Source organism: Vombatus ursinus, unplaced genomic scaffold, assembly GCF_900497805.2.
Source record: "Vombatus ursinus unplaced genomic scaffold, bare-nosed wombat genome assembly UNPS02014832.1, whole genome shotgun sequence".
Classification (NCBI taxonomy): Eukaryota; Metazoa; Chordata; class Mammalia; order Diprotodontia; family Vombatidae; genus Vombatus; species Vombatus ursinus.
Window position 1 is genome coordinate 51,156,365 of NW_020954610.1, and position 16,678 is coordinate 51,173,042.

Here is a 16,678-nt window from a genome sequence, read left to right on the forward strand (position 1 = left end):
ATAAGGGTTAACGTTGGTGCCAGATGTGAAGCAACGTGAAAGCAGTGTGAATGATTTTTAGTCCTTTCTATTTTTATTTATCTATTTTGTTTTTCCCAATTTACAGTCTCTCAAACACAAGTGGAATCCTGAGGACAGCGCCCCAATCTGTCGGACGAATTGGGGACAAAACTGGATAAGCCAGGCCGGGTGAAGGACTAGGCAGCTGGGGTTAGGGAGCGGCCCGGGGCGGGCGGGGAGGCGGAGGGGGGGGGCCTGGGGAGACGGAGCAACTCCCGCCTCTCCCCCCGCCCCTGGGCGGCCCGGGCCAGTGCGCGCTGGGGCGGGGCGGAGGCTGCGCTAGAGGCCGAGCTGGGGCCCCCGCGGAGGCGGGGAGGGGAGAAGCGGGCATGGGAGCGCTGGGCCCTGGGAGCTGAGGGGGAAACCGAGCCCAACTGGACCCAGAGGAGACCACAGGCTGGACGTGCCGGGAGGAGGACACACAGGGTAGCAACTGCGGCGGTGACACTTGAACGAGCAGAAGCGGCGATGTCCCCGGAGCCTCGACCTCCTCCTGGACACTGAGCCCCGCAGCCGGGCCCTGCGTCCCCAGCCCGCGGGATTCCGGCCGCAGTCCTCTCTGGGACCCCCGGGAAGTGGGGAGAGAGCGCTCAGCCGGACTTCCCACTGCTGGACAGCCGGGAGCGGAGCGCTGCCCCTCCGACACCAAGACTGCCCCTCTGGAGAGCCCCGGGGGACTGCCCTGGGCCGCTGCTGCAATTGCCTTACGTATATTCCCACCCTCCCTTCCACTGCTGCCGCAGAGTGGAAGCATCTGGACTCCTGTCTTGGGACTGCCACATCTGGATACCTTCCCTGTAACAGCACAGGCCTTGCCTTGCCTGGGTTTCCCATCTCTGGAACCCATCAGCATAACTGGAAATCCCTCCCCCCACCTCCTTCCTCAAGTTACTGCAGGGTCCTAACACATCTGGACTTATGCCCTCAGATCCCAAATCCCTCCCTACCTCTTAGCACAGTAGCCAAGTTTTCTCCAACCCCACTTTCCTTCCCTTTAACACACATACACACACACATCTGAATTGCCCCATCTCAGCCCCCAGCTTGCCTTTCTCTGCATGCCCACTCCAGGGATTGCTGCCCATCTGGATGCACTGGGCCCCCTTACCTCCCATGTGCCCCTACTACCCTATATGTTCTACGTGGGGTTGTTCTTTGTCAACGTCCTGATCCTGTATTATGCCTTCCTGATGGAGTACATCGTCCTTAATGTGGGTTTGGTTTTCCTGCCTGAGGACATGGACCAGGCACTGGTGGATCTGGGTGTACTCTCAGATCCAGGCTCTGGGCTCTATGACACTGACAGTGAGTTGGATGTTTTCGATGGCTACCTGGAGTAGGGGGATCCTGGGGCTGGAGTCCCCCAGTCAGAGCCTTCCTTCTTCCCACAGGCCCTGCAGAGGAAACCTTCAGGCCTATCGCAGCTTGTACTCCCTGGGCCAGAATGCCTGGGACAGGCTGATACTGTGGGTGACACAGGAGTTGCCACCGATGATGTCTTCCCTCCTTCAAAGGGATCCGGGACAATGCCCTTCCTGGTCCTCAAGACCTGTAAGTGTCCTCCCTGCCTTGTAGAATTGAGTGGGTTTGAATACATGTGGGCTGGCCAGGGAAGCAATGAAGGCTGGGGACCTGCCTGATCTATCCCTGACTCCAGAGGACTCTTTGGTTCCCCATATAGGCATTTTTCTGACTTATTCCCTCAAAGGTCTTTGCTTTCCCCCTCCTTCTGCCTGTTCTGCTTTGGAATGGTTCCATCTATATTCTGGATTCTGTGAGGATAGGAATGGAATGGTCAGTTCTCCCTTTTTGGGTCTTCAGGAATCTGGGTTATGGAGTATTTCCAGAGGGTAACCATGAAGCTGAAACCTTGTTTATGTGACAGCTGTTGTTCATAAGTGCTTACTTGGTACTGATCAGCTGCTGCAGAGAATTGGAGGGTTAAAGGGGAATAGGGAAGGAGGGAGAGACAAACAGAGAGAGGTCATCAGCTTGAAATGACAGAGATGGGGTCAGTTTGGCACTAAGTAGACTTCCTCAGACTTCCAAGAGGGTCCTTCTGGGCTCAACTTTGAGTGCAATACCCACTGGACATTGGGAATCCCAGATTCCCACATAGGGGTAAGAGGTAAGCAATAAAACTATGGGACGAATCTCTTTTTCCCTTCCATTTCCTGAGTGGGAAGATGGTCAAGGGGCCATAGTTCTAGAAAATACTATGTGTTATGTAAATTTGTTAATAAAATACCTGTAAGTGGTTGGTGGTCTTCCTCCTGAAGATTTAATTTCCTCCAGGAAATTATGGGTTATGAAAAAGAGATGGAAAGGGAGGCTAATAATTTCTGCTGTTCTAGTATTTGTCCAAGTAGCCCAGATGGACAGTGAGAGGCCCTAAATATCAGCCCTTTGTTGGAGGGTGAGGGATTTGAGAGGAAGGGCTGTTAGGGAGCCGCTAGTTGGAATTTTACTGAGAAAGAACTTGCAGAGGGGAAAGTTAGAGACCACTTATCTTGGGTTTGCTTTTTTCCAAGTCTGCATTCTGGAATCAGATTTCAGGGTGCCCAACATAATTAATATTCTATATTGTTTCTGTAGGGTAGGCCAACTTTGCAAGGCAAGCTGAAGGGGAAATGTTGGATTCTGGAGCTGCCCTTAGCATCAGCTTTTATATTCCCCATTGAACTCATGAGGAGAGAGGCCTACTGAAACATGAGACTTTGAGATCATGACTCCCAGAAAGTTTCCATCTTTTGAGGACAGCATTAGAGTTAGGGTAGGAAGCAAAAGGACTATCTCAGGCTTATGTCTTTCTACCAATGAGGCTTATGGAAACCCAGCTAGTTGCCCTTTGGGGGATTAAGATAGGTTTGTTTGCCTCTTTGGGCAGCTGCTGTTGTTGGCCTTAGTAAGATGACAACTGGAAGAAGTCCGACGGCCCAAGTCTGTTCCTCCCCACCAAGACTGAGAACATCCTGCCTGTCATGTCAGCTTTTTGAGTATTTGCTAGGATCCTGAGGTCATATCCAGGCATTGGGCCAAATAATTCTACAATAATAAGAGTCTGGCCTGGGTTTTTGGGTGGGGATCATCAGAAAAGATAGCTAGGACTTTTCTCTGCTTTCCACCCCTCATCCCCTCAAAACTGTGTAACTTGTTCCATTTGTCCTCTTCTATAACCGAACACACACTGTGCTCATCTCTGCCAAGATGGCAATGGTCGGTGGATTCCTCTGTGGGGATTGTGAGGCCCTGGTTCTGCTTGTCACCATGAAGCAGGGCAGGGGAGGAGGGAACCTTAAAAAACCATCTACAAGACTCAAAGTCATTGCTGTTTTTAAAGATATTGTCTCAACAATGCAATTTGGTGAAAAAGTTCTTATTTTATCTTTTCTGCTTTGCTAGTCATCACTCTCAAAATCAACAAGAAACTCTTTCCCATCCAAATAAAAGTGCTGACATATTCTAACTAAAAATCTAAAGCCAAATGGTCCCACATAATTTTCAGCAAACGGTGTTTAAGTATAAACACAAGTAAACAAATTTTTTGAGGGACGTCTTTGCAGAGCTATCAAAGTTATTTTTCAGTCGTGGAAAGTGACAAAGATATGACAAGGATGTTATTGCCTTGACTTCTTAAAAGAAGGCAAACTTTCAAAAGAGGGGAAAAAAGGGACCATAGCTTTCCTCCTTTCCACTTTCAATTATATTGAGCTTCAGCCCCACAAACAGCATGACAAAATCAAGATACATGATGATTGTAGGGAAGGAAAAACATAAAAAATAACACAAAGGTCTTTTTTTAAGTTAACTCACCAACTGTGGACTGATCATTCTTATAGGTATTTAAATTGTGTAAACCCTAAGCCATAAAATATTTAAGGAAAAACAGCTTTTTTCCCCCTCTCTGTCTGGCTTTGTCTCTCTGTCTCTGTCTCTCTCTGTCTCTGTCTCTGTCTCACACACACACACACAGACACAGAGGCAAAAGTGGACTTAAGGTCACATCTCCCCACTAGCCAAATATTCTTGTAGTATTGAACACACAGGTCAGCTATACATCCCATCTTTTCCCATTTTTTGTTCTTTTCCCACTGAAGCCTTTCCCTTCATTTTCTTCATTTTCTGAGTAAAACTAGATCACAACCATCAGGGGATTGTTCCTGTTGCTGTTTCCCCTAAAGAGTAAAAGATAGATTTGCTATTTGATGAGTGAAGGACATTTTCATTATTCAAGTACTTTTGAGGTTGAGTTGGTTCCTTGGGCCATCTGCCACAATACCCAATCGAACTATGACTTGGGTTCTAGTAAAAAGTTTGGAAGCACTATTTAACTGCTTGCTTTCTCTTGGCTTGAGGGTCTCTACATGATTTTGTCATTTTGTTAAGCCATGGAAGATGGCATGAGTAGAGAAGGGGTCATAGGAATTAAGAAGAAATCATCTGTGAGCCTGAAATGAAAGAAATAAGACATTTGCTATTAACTATCTAGATTAGGAGTTCTTGTTTTCTTTCATGGCAGTCTAGTGAAACCTGTGTACTTCTCAAAATAATGTTTTTAAATGCATGTACTAAAATACATAAGCAATTTTATTGAAATAGAGTGATCAACATATTTTTCCCATCCAATTTCATTATGGCCAGGTTAAAAACACCTGGCTTGGGTCATCCACATTCCACTGCTTCCTTCCCCAAAGAATGCATGGTACTGTGGCCTGGCCACTCAACAATCTATAGCTCCTGCTTTTTCTGATGCTTGTGTAGGGGACAACAGTGGTAAGGTAAATGACATCAGCATTCTCATCTGCTCAACAGGCAGAAATGGTTACAAGCAGGTTCCTGAGAAGTTTTCCAGCTGCCATATGCCATCAGCCCTTCCCAGAGATTATACAAATGAATCCTCTTGTATTACCTTTCATAACTAATAGTAGAGAAGGGAAATTTCAAGAAGTAAGGGATGGTTTCCTGGGGTAAATAGAACATCTTAACTGGACAAATTTTCGTTTAATCAAAACTATTGACCCTTTACTAACTCCAGTAAAAGCAACGTATCTTACTTAAATGAATAACCCTTACAGTAGACTAGTAAACAATTTTAATTTGAGAATTTGGTACAGATGTTTGAAAGACAGTATTATATAGTGGAAAGAGCACTAGACTTGGCAGAAAACTTGGAATTAAATCCTGGCTTTCCCCTTTATTACCTGTGTGACCTTGGTCCAGTAATTTAACCTCTCTGAGCTTCAGTTTAATCATCTGTAAAATGAGGATAATCATACCTGCCCTACATACCTCGAATGGTTGATATAGGGGTTAGATGAGCTAATGGATGGGTAGCCCTATGTAAAGATAAACTCTTAAATCATTCTTTTCCATTGATGAGTCTTTGACATTTCCTTCACACCTATAAACACCATTTTCCCCCAGGGACAGCTCTCATTTCCCATCTCCTTCAAGCTATCAAAGACTACATTCAGATTCAACATATATAACACAGTGAAGTAAAAATGGAACCTCTATACTTCACTGCTCATCCCTGAGACATAGCTTCTACTTAAGTTGGAAAAGAAGGTTTTTCTTTTATAGCTCACTGGAGAGGAAAGGCGTTCAGTGCTAGCTCAGGTGTAATATCTGATTGCCACTTATCATTAACTGCTAAAAATTGCTACTTGAGTCTTAGCAGCTTAGAGATTTTAGAAAAACCACTATAAAATGCTGCTTCCAAACTTTGTTCTGGAAGGAAGGAAACAAGCATTTATTAAACTCCTACTATGTGCCAGGTACTGTGCTAAACACTTTATAAATATTATCTCATTTAATCCTTATAAAAACCTTGGGAGATAGGAAGTAGGTGCTATTATTTACAATTGAGGAAACTGAGGTAGGCAGCGGTCAAGTGATTTGCCCAGGGTTATATGGATAATAAGTGTCTGAGGCTAGATTTGAACCTGGGTCTTCCTGACTCTGTGTCTAATGCTCTATCCATTGCCCCACCTAGCTGCTTCACTGGAAACGTTTAGTTTTTGGGCACTTAATATTAACTTGAAACATCCAATCCAACAAGAATTCATTAAGCAAGGCACTATACTAAGTACAAAGACAAAATTTAAAAGTCCTTGTCCTCATGGAGACTACATTTCAGTGGGAGGGGATACAGCTTGTAAAGATTTAAGTGTGTGTATGTATATGTATATATACATATATGTGTGTGTTTATACACACACATATACATATACATGTGTGTATATGTGTGTATGCATATAAACATATATACCATTTGAAGAGAGTAGTAACATTGAGGGCAGGGGGAGCTGTGGATGGATTTCAGGGAGTCCATGAACTTGAATAAAAAAAAAATTCCATCTTTATTTTCACTAAACTCTAACCAAAATATAGCATTTCCTTCAATTATTTAAAAACATCATTCCAAAAGGAATCTGTAGACTTCACCAGAATTCTAAAGGGTCTTTCTGGACTAAAGTTTGGGAAAGGTGTATATACCTATAAAGGTGTTTACCACTTAGAGCAGGTGGTATATGAGCTAAGCCATGAAAGAAGTCAGGGATGTCAAGAGGTAATGTGGGGATACATTTCAGGCATGGGAGATGGCCTGTGCAAAAGAATAGAAGGGGAAGATAGAGGGGGATAGCAAGTACTCCTGATTGCCTGAAATGTACAATATGGAATTGAATTCATGAGTTATAAAGTGCTTACTATGTTCCAAACACTGCTTGGTACCAGGGATAAGGACAAAAATGTGTAATAAACCTGGAAAGTAGGCTACAGCCAAACTCTGAAGGTTTTTAAATGGCAAACTGAGGAGTTTGCATTTTATTTGATAGATAATAGGAAAGCACTGAGAAAAATTAAATGGGTAAGTGATATGCTCAGGCCCTTGCTTTAGGAACTTTTGGCAACTTACTGGATGTGACAGTGAGGGAATGGAAAGTTTTCTGGGTCCTTTATGTATTGTAGTACCCTCAACATAAAGAAAGAAAATTGAGCTTAGGAGAAAAGATTTAAGTGAAAGATGAGTTACATGTTGGACATGTTGAATGTCCCAAAGTAGTTGGTGATGGAGGCCTGGGGTTCAGAAGAGAGAACAGGGTCAAATATGTAGATCTGTGAATCATGCATAAAAATGTCAAGCAAACTCATAGAAGCTGAGGAGGGTCTTCTTAGCCAGGGATTCTTAAACTTGTTTTAAAAAAATATTTTTAATGACTCAGTGATTGGTTTCCTTTGTAATCTTATTTTTAAATTTATTTTACTTTCAAATTATAGAATAAAACAAGTATTTTCATAACATAGTATAATAAAAAAGATAATTGCACATGAAACTGCAAATCTACTATGTACAACTTGCTATTCCTTTTAAATATACAACAAAGTTATGTAAATTTCTTTTTTTCCCTTTTTTCTTACCTGTCTCTCCCCCCAGAGATAGCTACTGTTAGACACAAAAAGGTATATATGTAAAATTATTCTATACATACTTCTATTTACCTTTTATTTTATTTATATTGTATTTTATTTTATATGGTTAAAAATAATACTTCACCAGACTGTCCAAAGAGTTTATGACACACACAAAATGATTAAGAACTTCTGATGCAGACAGAGAAGAGAACCCAACACAAGGTCTGGGGGACATCCAATTTAGGGGACTGGGACATAGATAATACTCCACCAAAGTGGGATGAGGAGTTGTCAAATGAGTTGAACGAGAACAAGAGAGAGCAATTATCATGATAACCCAAGGAAGAGAGAGTGTCCAAGAGAAGATGGTGGTCACCAGTGTCAAATGCTGCAGAGAGTTAAAGGATCTGAGGACCAAGAAAAGGCCCTGGAATTTAACAATTCAGCAATCATTGATAACCTTGGACTGTTTCAGTGGAGTAATGATGCCACAACTCAGAATGCAAGAGGTTGAGAATTGGATGGGAAGAGAGGAAATAGAGGCCACAGTGTAGCCTGCTTTTTCTAGGAACATGTCTGTAAAAGGAAGGAGAGATAAATAGGATGATAACTTGAAGGGATGGTATGGTCAAGTGAAGGCTTGATTTTTAAAGGATCAGGGAGACCTGGGCATATTTATAGGCTTTGGAGAAGGAGTCAAAAGATACTGCTAGATTGAGGATAAGAAAGAGAGGAAATATGTCTGCTATGATTGAAGATGCAAACTCGCCATGGCAATAGAACTGGAATAAAAGTGAAATCAAGAAAAAGAAAAATCAAGGAGACAAGAGGGGATGGGATCCAGGGCACACGTAGAGGAATTGCAGTTGGTAAGGGCCTTTCCTTGGAGATGAGAGCAAAGGAGGAGAGGATGAGGATAATGGCAAGGAGTTTTGAGGTATGGAAAAGGAAAGAAGAGTGAGTGAGGCAGAGTCACTTAGGGAGGAAGAATCCCTAGTAAAGTAGTGAAGGCTCCGGTGAGATTAGATAAGCTTTGTGTGGGGGGGGGGGGTTGGGTAAAACAGTGGTAAAAGCATTGAACTTGGATTCATGGGAAATCTGGGTTCAAGTCCAACTTTTGACAATTGCTGTGACTATAGGCAAGTCACTTAAATTCTCTGAGCATCAATTTCTTCATTTATAAAATTTAGGTAATAGAAAAATGTCTCAAATGAAAAAATGCAAAGTGAAGCACTTTGTAGACCTCAAACATACATTTTATTATTTATAACAACACAGCCCTGGTGGTTTCAGATTATAGTATCTCTTACACATAAATTGAATTGGTCATATTGGAGAATGTCTAAATCTCCCTACCAGAAATTCCCATAAAAGAAGACATTTTTTTTTCCCAATGAGGCTTCCTTCCTTCCAATGGTGAGCCATTAGAATAAATTGTTCATTTATTCAACAAGCATTTATTAAGGATTTACCCTTGTATAAAGCACTGGGCTAGATATACAAAAAAAGAGAACAGCTTCTGCCTTCAAATAACTTAAATTCTGCTGGAAAGAAATAACATGAATGCAGATAAATTAATACTACACATACACATATGTATGTATGTATATGTTATATTTATTAGCTGATTATATTTGTATTTTATATATATCTATATATGTGTGCATATTTATACATATTTATATTGTGTACACACCCACACACACCAGAACAAAAATTACTTTGTATTTACTAGACAATCTATTAGGCATTTCATGATGTCCTCCCTAACCCTGCCTCCTTAATAAAAGGAATTACTTTATATTTACTATCTATCTAGATATAGATATGTATATCTATGCGCATACATGTATATGTGTAGATATATACATGTGCAGTAAATACAAAGTAATGTCTATTGTATATTTGTCTATATCTATGTATATGTGTGTGTATATACATACACTTATACATATGTAAATAAAATACAAAGTAATGTCAGTTGTTGAGGAAACAGGGTTAGGGAGGAGACTGGGAAAGGCCTCCAGTAGTAGGAGACTGTACTTGAGCTAATCCTTGAAAGAAGTTAAGAGGAGATGAGAAGGAGGCACGGAGAACAGCCCATATGGGGAGATAGAATGTTGAGTTCAGGGAACAAGTAAAGTTTGTCTGGAACAAAGCATGCATGATGTCAGTCTAGAAAGATAGGTGGGAGACAGATTGTGAAGGGCTTTAGATACTAATCATCTGACCACCTGAATGGCAAAAGGAAAAAAAAATGGAGTTTTTTCCCATTGTTTTTATAGCAATCAAGCTTCCCTCCTTCCCAATATCCATCCATTCATCCATGATATATATATCTGAAAAAGCAAAGTGATGCTGATGCATAATTTACTGAACTAGTTGAATCCCAAATTAGACAGTTGATCCACAAAAATATCAAGCTATGTAACTGTATATTGAAGGAGCTACTGTGTTGTTGGGCTATGTAAGAGCACCCTTTCCTCCCTCTTGCCCGTGGAATGGCCAGTAATTAAACTGGGATGATCCCACAAACAAAGTCAATGGTCTAATGAATTTTTTTTTTTAGTGCTTTAAGGAGTTTAGAAGAAAGGCAGGCCCTTAATTCAATTTAATAATTGTTGAGCTAGCACCTGTTATAGTGTTATAGGCTTCCAATCTCATTTATGAGACAGGATTTACATACAAACACACATACAAAGATATATAAAATACTATATTGATTATGAGAGGCAGTGTGGGATGGAGGATTGGACTTGGAGTCAGAAAGACCCTGGGTTTAAATGCCAGCTCTGACACTTATAAGCTGTGTCATCCTGAGCCAGTCACTTAACCTGTCTCCATATCATTTTCCTCATCTATAAAATAGAGATAACAATAGTATTTATGCACATACCTCATGGGATTGTTGTGAGGATTATGCCCTTTTCAAACCTTAAAGCACTATATAAATGGTAGCTACTATTATTAATGCTGTATAGTGATAAGGCCTAGGTTTCAATTCTTACTCTGCCTTTAACTAGCTTTCTGACCCTAGGCAAGTTTCTTCACTTCCTTGCCTTTAGTATCTTCATTTGTAGAAGTGAGGTTGCTTCAAACTCTCAGATTCAATAATTGTAGGAAATATTATTGGAGCTCAGAGAAAGAGGACAAACATAGGAGCCTTTATGAAGGAGATAGGACCTGAGGGGTACCTTGAAGGATGAAAAGGATTTGAATTGACAAGGTGGAGGCCATGCCACAATTAAGGGAATGAAATCTTCATTAGAGCATTAGGTGTATCTGCCATTCAGTCAGTTAATAGGCATTTGTTTATTATTAACATTTATCATGTTCCAGGCACTGTGCTAAGTACTGGGGTTACAAAGAAAGGTGAAAAACAGTCTCTGCTCTCAAAGAGTTCATATTTTAATGGAGACAATATGTAAATTATTAGGCACATCCAATACATGTATACATATATGTGAGCAGTTTGCTAAAATAGTAGTAAAAATGTTGAACTTGGATTCAAGGGAAATCTGGGTTCAAGTCCCACCTTTGACAAATGTGTGTGTGTTTGTGTGTGTGTGTGTGTGTGTATACACATACTTAGTGTGTTATTATTATATATATATATATTATTGGAGAGTGGGGGGAGAGAAAGAGAGAGAGAGAGAGAGAGAGAGAAACTTGAGATAATGTAAATGTGAAAGCCAATTGGAAGGGTCAGGGGAAGGGCTGGAACAGAAGAAGAACCAGGAAAGGCCTGTAGAAGAAAGATAGGATCTGAACTGAATCTTAAAGGAAGCAAGAGACACTAAGAGGGGAAAGGGCAGGGGAAGAGCATTCCAGATAGGCAATGAGTGTAGTATTTGAGGAACTGAAAGTAGGCCAGTGTAGCAGAATCCTAAAGTATTTGGAGGAGATAAGACCAGAAAGGTAGAAAGAAGCTGGCTTATGAAGAGTTTTAAATCCCTAATAGAAGACTATATTTGGTCCTGGAAGTAATAAGGAGCGCCTGGAGCTCAGTCTGTAGTAGGGGCCACAAATGTGTGAGAATTGAGGTTCCTATAGCCTTTTGGGAAAAGTCAGACATTGGAAATGATTTGATGCCATCAGACCTGCAACAGCTGAAATAATATGTGGGAGAAAGTCTGGAATCTTGCTGCAGTATTGTAGAGCAAGTTATCCAGGAGTGTGGGGAGCATGCCAAGTAACTTCACCCCAGAAAACCACAGGCAGGCTCTTGGCTCCCAGGCTCTGTGATCTGAATGATAGGTATTATGGCCACAGGGTACTAACATCCTTGGCCCTGGGAGAAGCAGGATGTTGAGCTGGTGAATTCTCTACTCTTCCTAGACTCAGCAAAGAGAATAGAGAGGTTAGCCAAATGGCTGTATTCTTACACTCTGGGTCTTTAAAGAGGCAGCTATACCTCTCCTAACTTTCCTTCCAGCTGCTTCAGCTGCCACTCTTCCCTTCCACTGGGTTCATCACCATGGAGAGACTGGCCAGGAGGAGACAACAGGGACCTGAGGGGGACAAATTTAACATGCTAGCCAAAAAGCAGCCTGGTAAGAGAGGTGGAATAACCATCAGGAGTCCTGAGATCCAGGCTTGGGTCTGCCACTAACTGGGATTTTTCCTCACACAATTCATTCCTCTGTTCACCCATTCCACACCTACCTCAATTTCCTTACCTGTCACACAATGAGTTTGGACTAGATAATCTCTTAGATCTCTTTCTAGCTCTAAACTCCTAAGATTAGCTGATATGAGCTTTTGTCTTTACCTGGTGTGATTACAAAATAATGACACCAACTTTCTTAGAAGGTTTGTAAATATGCAGCATATCTACCTTGAGTGTGGTGGGAGTTGATTAATGTTTGAATTTTAGATGCATCTAGGTGACCTAGTGGACTCCACTGGGGCCTGGAGTCAGGAAGATGAGTTCAAATCCAGCCTCAGAGACTGTGTGATCAGCTGTGTGACATGGGGCAAGGCACTTAACCCCTGGCTATCTCAGTTTCCTCAACTCTAAAAATGGGAATAATAATAATAATGATGATGATGATGATGATGATAATACCTACCTCCCAAGGTTGTTGTGAGCATCAAATGAGATAATATTTGTAAATCGCTTAGCACAATGCTTGACACAATGCTTAATAAATGCATCTTTCCTTCCTTCATTTCCAAAGAGCAGTTTCAGAAATGATCTGGATAGCGACAACACAATGCAGCTGTTATTTTGTACAAGTTCAAAAATTCCATAATTATGTATTGCCCAATGGCATTGTGCTCTGTGTGTGTGTGTGTGTGTGTGCACGTGCTTTTAAATCAATCTCATTCTATTTTAGTCCCACCTCATACTTTAAGGATCTGTCATTATTATTAAACACTAACATGGATGCCACAACAAAGGAGTGTGTGGAATTTCTCACTCCAGAGGTACTTAAAACAGAAGAGATGCCCATTGGCTGGGGATACTTTACAAATTGTTACATAAATATAATTGCTATTATCTTTACTCTTGTTGGTTAGTATTTATCTGGAATAAGCCGCCAAGCACAATGAACAAGAGTCCATCTAAAAGCATCAAAGAAACAAAGTAGCTGCCTCTGACATTTAATAGCTGTGGTATTATGAGCAAATCACTTAACCACTTTGAGCCATGATTTCTTTGCCTGTAAAATGGGAAGAGTATTGCCTGTAGTATCTACCTTATAGGGTCATGGTGAGTACCATGAGATCATAGGTTTAGAATCTGAAGGAGCTTTGAGGTCATCTGATCCAACCCCTCATTTTTCATATGAGGAAACAGGCCCAGAGATGTCCTCTGACTCTGAAGCCACTGCGCCATTGGCTGCCTCCCTCCCATGAGATTCTATATTGTAAAGTCATTGGAGAAGAGTAGCTAACATTTGTATAGCACTGTAAGGTTTCCAAAGTGCTTTACATACACATGAACTCATTTGGTCTTCCCAACAACTATTATTACCCCTGTTTTACAGATGAGGAAGCTAGGGCTAAGTGATGCCAAGGGTCACACAGGGTTGCGTGGCTAATAAATGTCTAAGGCAAGATTTGAACTCAGATCTTCCTGTTTCCAAGTCTAGGGCTATAGCCACTGCCTACCTTAAAGTGCTCTATAAATGTCAGTTTTCTTCTTTCTTCTTTATTTAGAAATCAGGCTAGAATAAGGATAACAATAGCATTGACCTCCCATTGTTGCTGTGAGGATAAAATGAGATGATATTTGGAAAACAATTGCAAACTTTAAAGTACTATATGAATGTTATCTGTCATTGTTATTATTATGTTAATAATAATACATTTAAGTGAATAAAAATGAGAAATAAAATGTATAACCGTGGTTCTAATTATAGCAAGCTGCAAGGGACCTTATATCTAGTTCAATGCAGAAAACTGAGCCCTAGAGAGGTTAAATGACTTGTCACTGCTAGTGTGAACAGCAGAGCCAGGACTCAAATTCAGGTCCTTTGACTCCCAATCAGTGCTTTTTTTTCCATGGCACTAATTCGGTCTGCCACTGGGGCTTCAGAGAGAGGGTGGGAAAACCTTTGGGCTGTTTTGAGGGACTGTTCTAGCTCTCCTTGCCACTTTGGAAAAAGACTAATTCTGCTCATGTTAGTGATTTTAGTATCTGCTTCTCACTAGATCTGCCCATCTTGAATGTGCACCACGATGCAACTCCTGGGATTAACGAGACTGAAAAGTGCTCAGGTTGGAAAGGCACACAGACTGGAAGAATGGAAGGAAGAGCAACAGAAGGAGCCAGATCACAGATTCTTCCAAACAGATATTTCCTCAGTGACTGTCCAGCTGCAGTGTTGCACAAGAGGCCAATGCCTTAGTTTAGTACCTTAACTGATCTGGATGCATATTTTTTATGGAAATCCAAGCTTTTCTCTTTCTATATTATTTCTAGCATCAGTACCTTGAAGGGTCAACTTTGGGGGAAAATGTACTTAAGGCTGTTTAGCAATGAACAGTAGTCTATATCAATAATTTGTTGTCAATAAAGCCTAAAGTAGTTGAAATGTTTAGAATTTAGTTGGCCATTAGTTCTAGAGATGCTCTCAGGTGGGGACTCGAAATCAAAAGAATTAAGGAAATGTTCCAGAGGTTTGGTTTGGTAGGTTGTCCCTTTTGTTTTCAATCTGCTTGTCTTCCATTGGTTTTGCAGATCTCTCAACTGTTCTTTGGAAGAGAACTGGAAGAACTTGTGCAAAGAATAACTTAATTATCCAACCCAAGATACTTTGAAAATGATAGTATTATTTGAATTCAACTCCCATAAACCTGTAAAAGCACTCTGTGGAAAGCTAGCCTCTTTTGATTAAAAAAAAAAAAGATTCATTCAAACCTTCTGGAATGTCTTGCCTTTTTTCATCCTTACTTCAATAAGGTTGAGAAAACCAGTTTTAAAGAAATTCAATATTGACCAAGACTATAAGCAGAATGGTAATGCCACTTGGTATTTAGAATTTGGGCTACTGTGGTTTGGTAAATCCTTATGACCCCCAATCTTTCCAGCCTATTAGGCTTATTCAGACCAGCAAACCAGCTAATGATGCCTGTGGACATGGATTAGAAATCAAAGAAACAAGATTGAAATCTGTCAAGCTCACTCCTTTGAAAATTTTGAAAGTTCTCTAAAAAAAGGTGGGGAGGGGTGGCAGGAGAGAGAACTTGTAATCAACAACAACTAACAATAATCTCTTCAAGGTAGGAGACACTTTATGTTTGTTTAAATTCATTCACAAACAGAATTGTCCTTGATCCTTATAAGCCCATCAGATAGGTAGAGCAGGTCTGGGAAAACTGATAGATTAGAGGAATTGAGTTTAAATAGAACTCAGTTGATAAGACAGCTTCCAGATGTACTGAACAGGTTTGCTACTTTTTTGTTTCTTTTCTTGTGATTTCTGGAGATGTGAAATTATGAGAGAGTTCAGTAAAATAGGAGAAAATAAGAACAAAGGGGAAGGTGGAAGGTAAAAAGCTTATGCCCAAGATTTTAGCATGTTTAAACATAGTACACAGAATCAGGAGACCTTGATTCTAGACAAGATTTTTTCACTAACCAGCTATGTGATTATGTGAAGTTACATATTCTTCCTGGGCCTCAGTTCACTTATCTCTAAGGTTGGGAGAACGTGACTGGAGTATGAAATATTATTCAAAAAAAGCACACTGGGCTTCTCCAAAGACAAGACCTGGACAAGTTAGTTTTGTCATCAGAATGGAACATAAGAGAAATGTTTTGCAGTCCTAAGAGATGGTTACTGAGCTATTTTTAAATTGTGTCCTCTCACCCTCAACTATTTTCCAGCATGCTAATGTATTTTATTGCTGAGCCAAGTCAGGAGGCAGGCCTCTTGACAGGCCTTTCCAATTGCTAGGATGAAATGCCATCCGCTGTCAGGAGCTTTTCATTAACTGGAAGAGGAGATGAGGTTTAGTGAATGGGTTAAATCTGATCCTAAGTGAAAGAATCCTTAGCGAGAATCAGAGTTGAAAAGATTACCAACTTGTGTTGAACAAAGTTCTACCTCTTGGAGAAAAGGTAGCTAACATTTAATTTTTTTTAAAAGTTTATGACAGAATCTTTAATAAACAACAAGTAGAGTTTCTAATAGTCTAAGTTTAAATTTAGGCTGCAAAATAGGTTCCATGCCACGTATCTCTATGGACAGAATTAAAAATCAGTAGCGAAATGTATAAAATATGAGAGAAAACTTTCTTTTATATAATCCTTATGAAGCCCTCATTAGCCTCTTGATCCTAACATGACAATTTTCTTCTTTTAGAAAGAAAACATTGCTGTCAATAAAACTTTTAAATGTATACAAACTAAGGTCAGCTAGGCATGGCCCAAGCTGAAGACTGATGGCAAACTTCACTCTCCTTTGATCCTCACCACAACCCTGTGAGGTGTCATTATCCCCACTTTACAAATGAGGGAACTAAGACTCAGAGATAGGAGTGGGGGTGGAGACTTAAAGATCTTCAGAGTCCATAGTTCTTTCCACTATACCCACACTGGAATTATCTAGACAGCCTAGGCTCCAACTGTGCAAGGTGAGCCGGTACAGTCTATCAAGGCATGTATAATAAGTCTCCAAAAATATACTGTCTGTACTTTGCCACAGGCATACATGGTGCTCAAAGCTCACAAGTAGAAGATAAAATACAG

At 40.8% G+C, this 16,678-nt stretch overlaps 1 protein-coding gene across 2 annotated transcripts; it reads left to right on the forward strand.

Annotated features, from left to right (window-relative positions):
- The first annotated feature begins 806 nt into the window (after nucleotides 1–806).
- Nucleotides 807–14,825, forward strand: LOC114026067. Of its 2 annotated transcripts, XM_027839680.1 has the most exons (3): nucleotides 1,281–1,365; nucleotides 1,452–1,611; nucleotides 14,137–14,825. In XM_027839680.1, exons 1-3 carry the CDS (start codon nucleotides 1,354–1,356, stop codon nucleotides 14,331–14,333), a joined length of 369 nt encoding a protein of 122 aa, XP_027695481.1. In that variant the 5' UTR covers nucleotides 1,281–1,353; the 3' UTR covers nucleotides 14,334–14,825. The 2 variants fall into 2 exon arrangements, 1 of the variants encoding a protein (XP_027695481.1); XR_003567085.1 differs by having other exon boundaries at nucleotides 807–1,611.
- The last annotated feature ends 1,853 nt before the right edge of the window (nucleotides 14,826–16,678 follow it).

Excerpts from the sequence above, each read along its gene's own strand:
- LOC114026067 (XM_027839680.1), top strand. Across the intron at positions 1,612-14,136 it reads CTTCCTGGTCCTCAAGACCT|ATCTGCCCATCTTGAATGTG; the intron begins GTAAGTGTCCTC and ends GCTTCTCACTAG.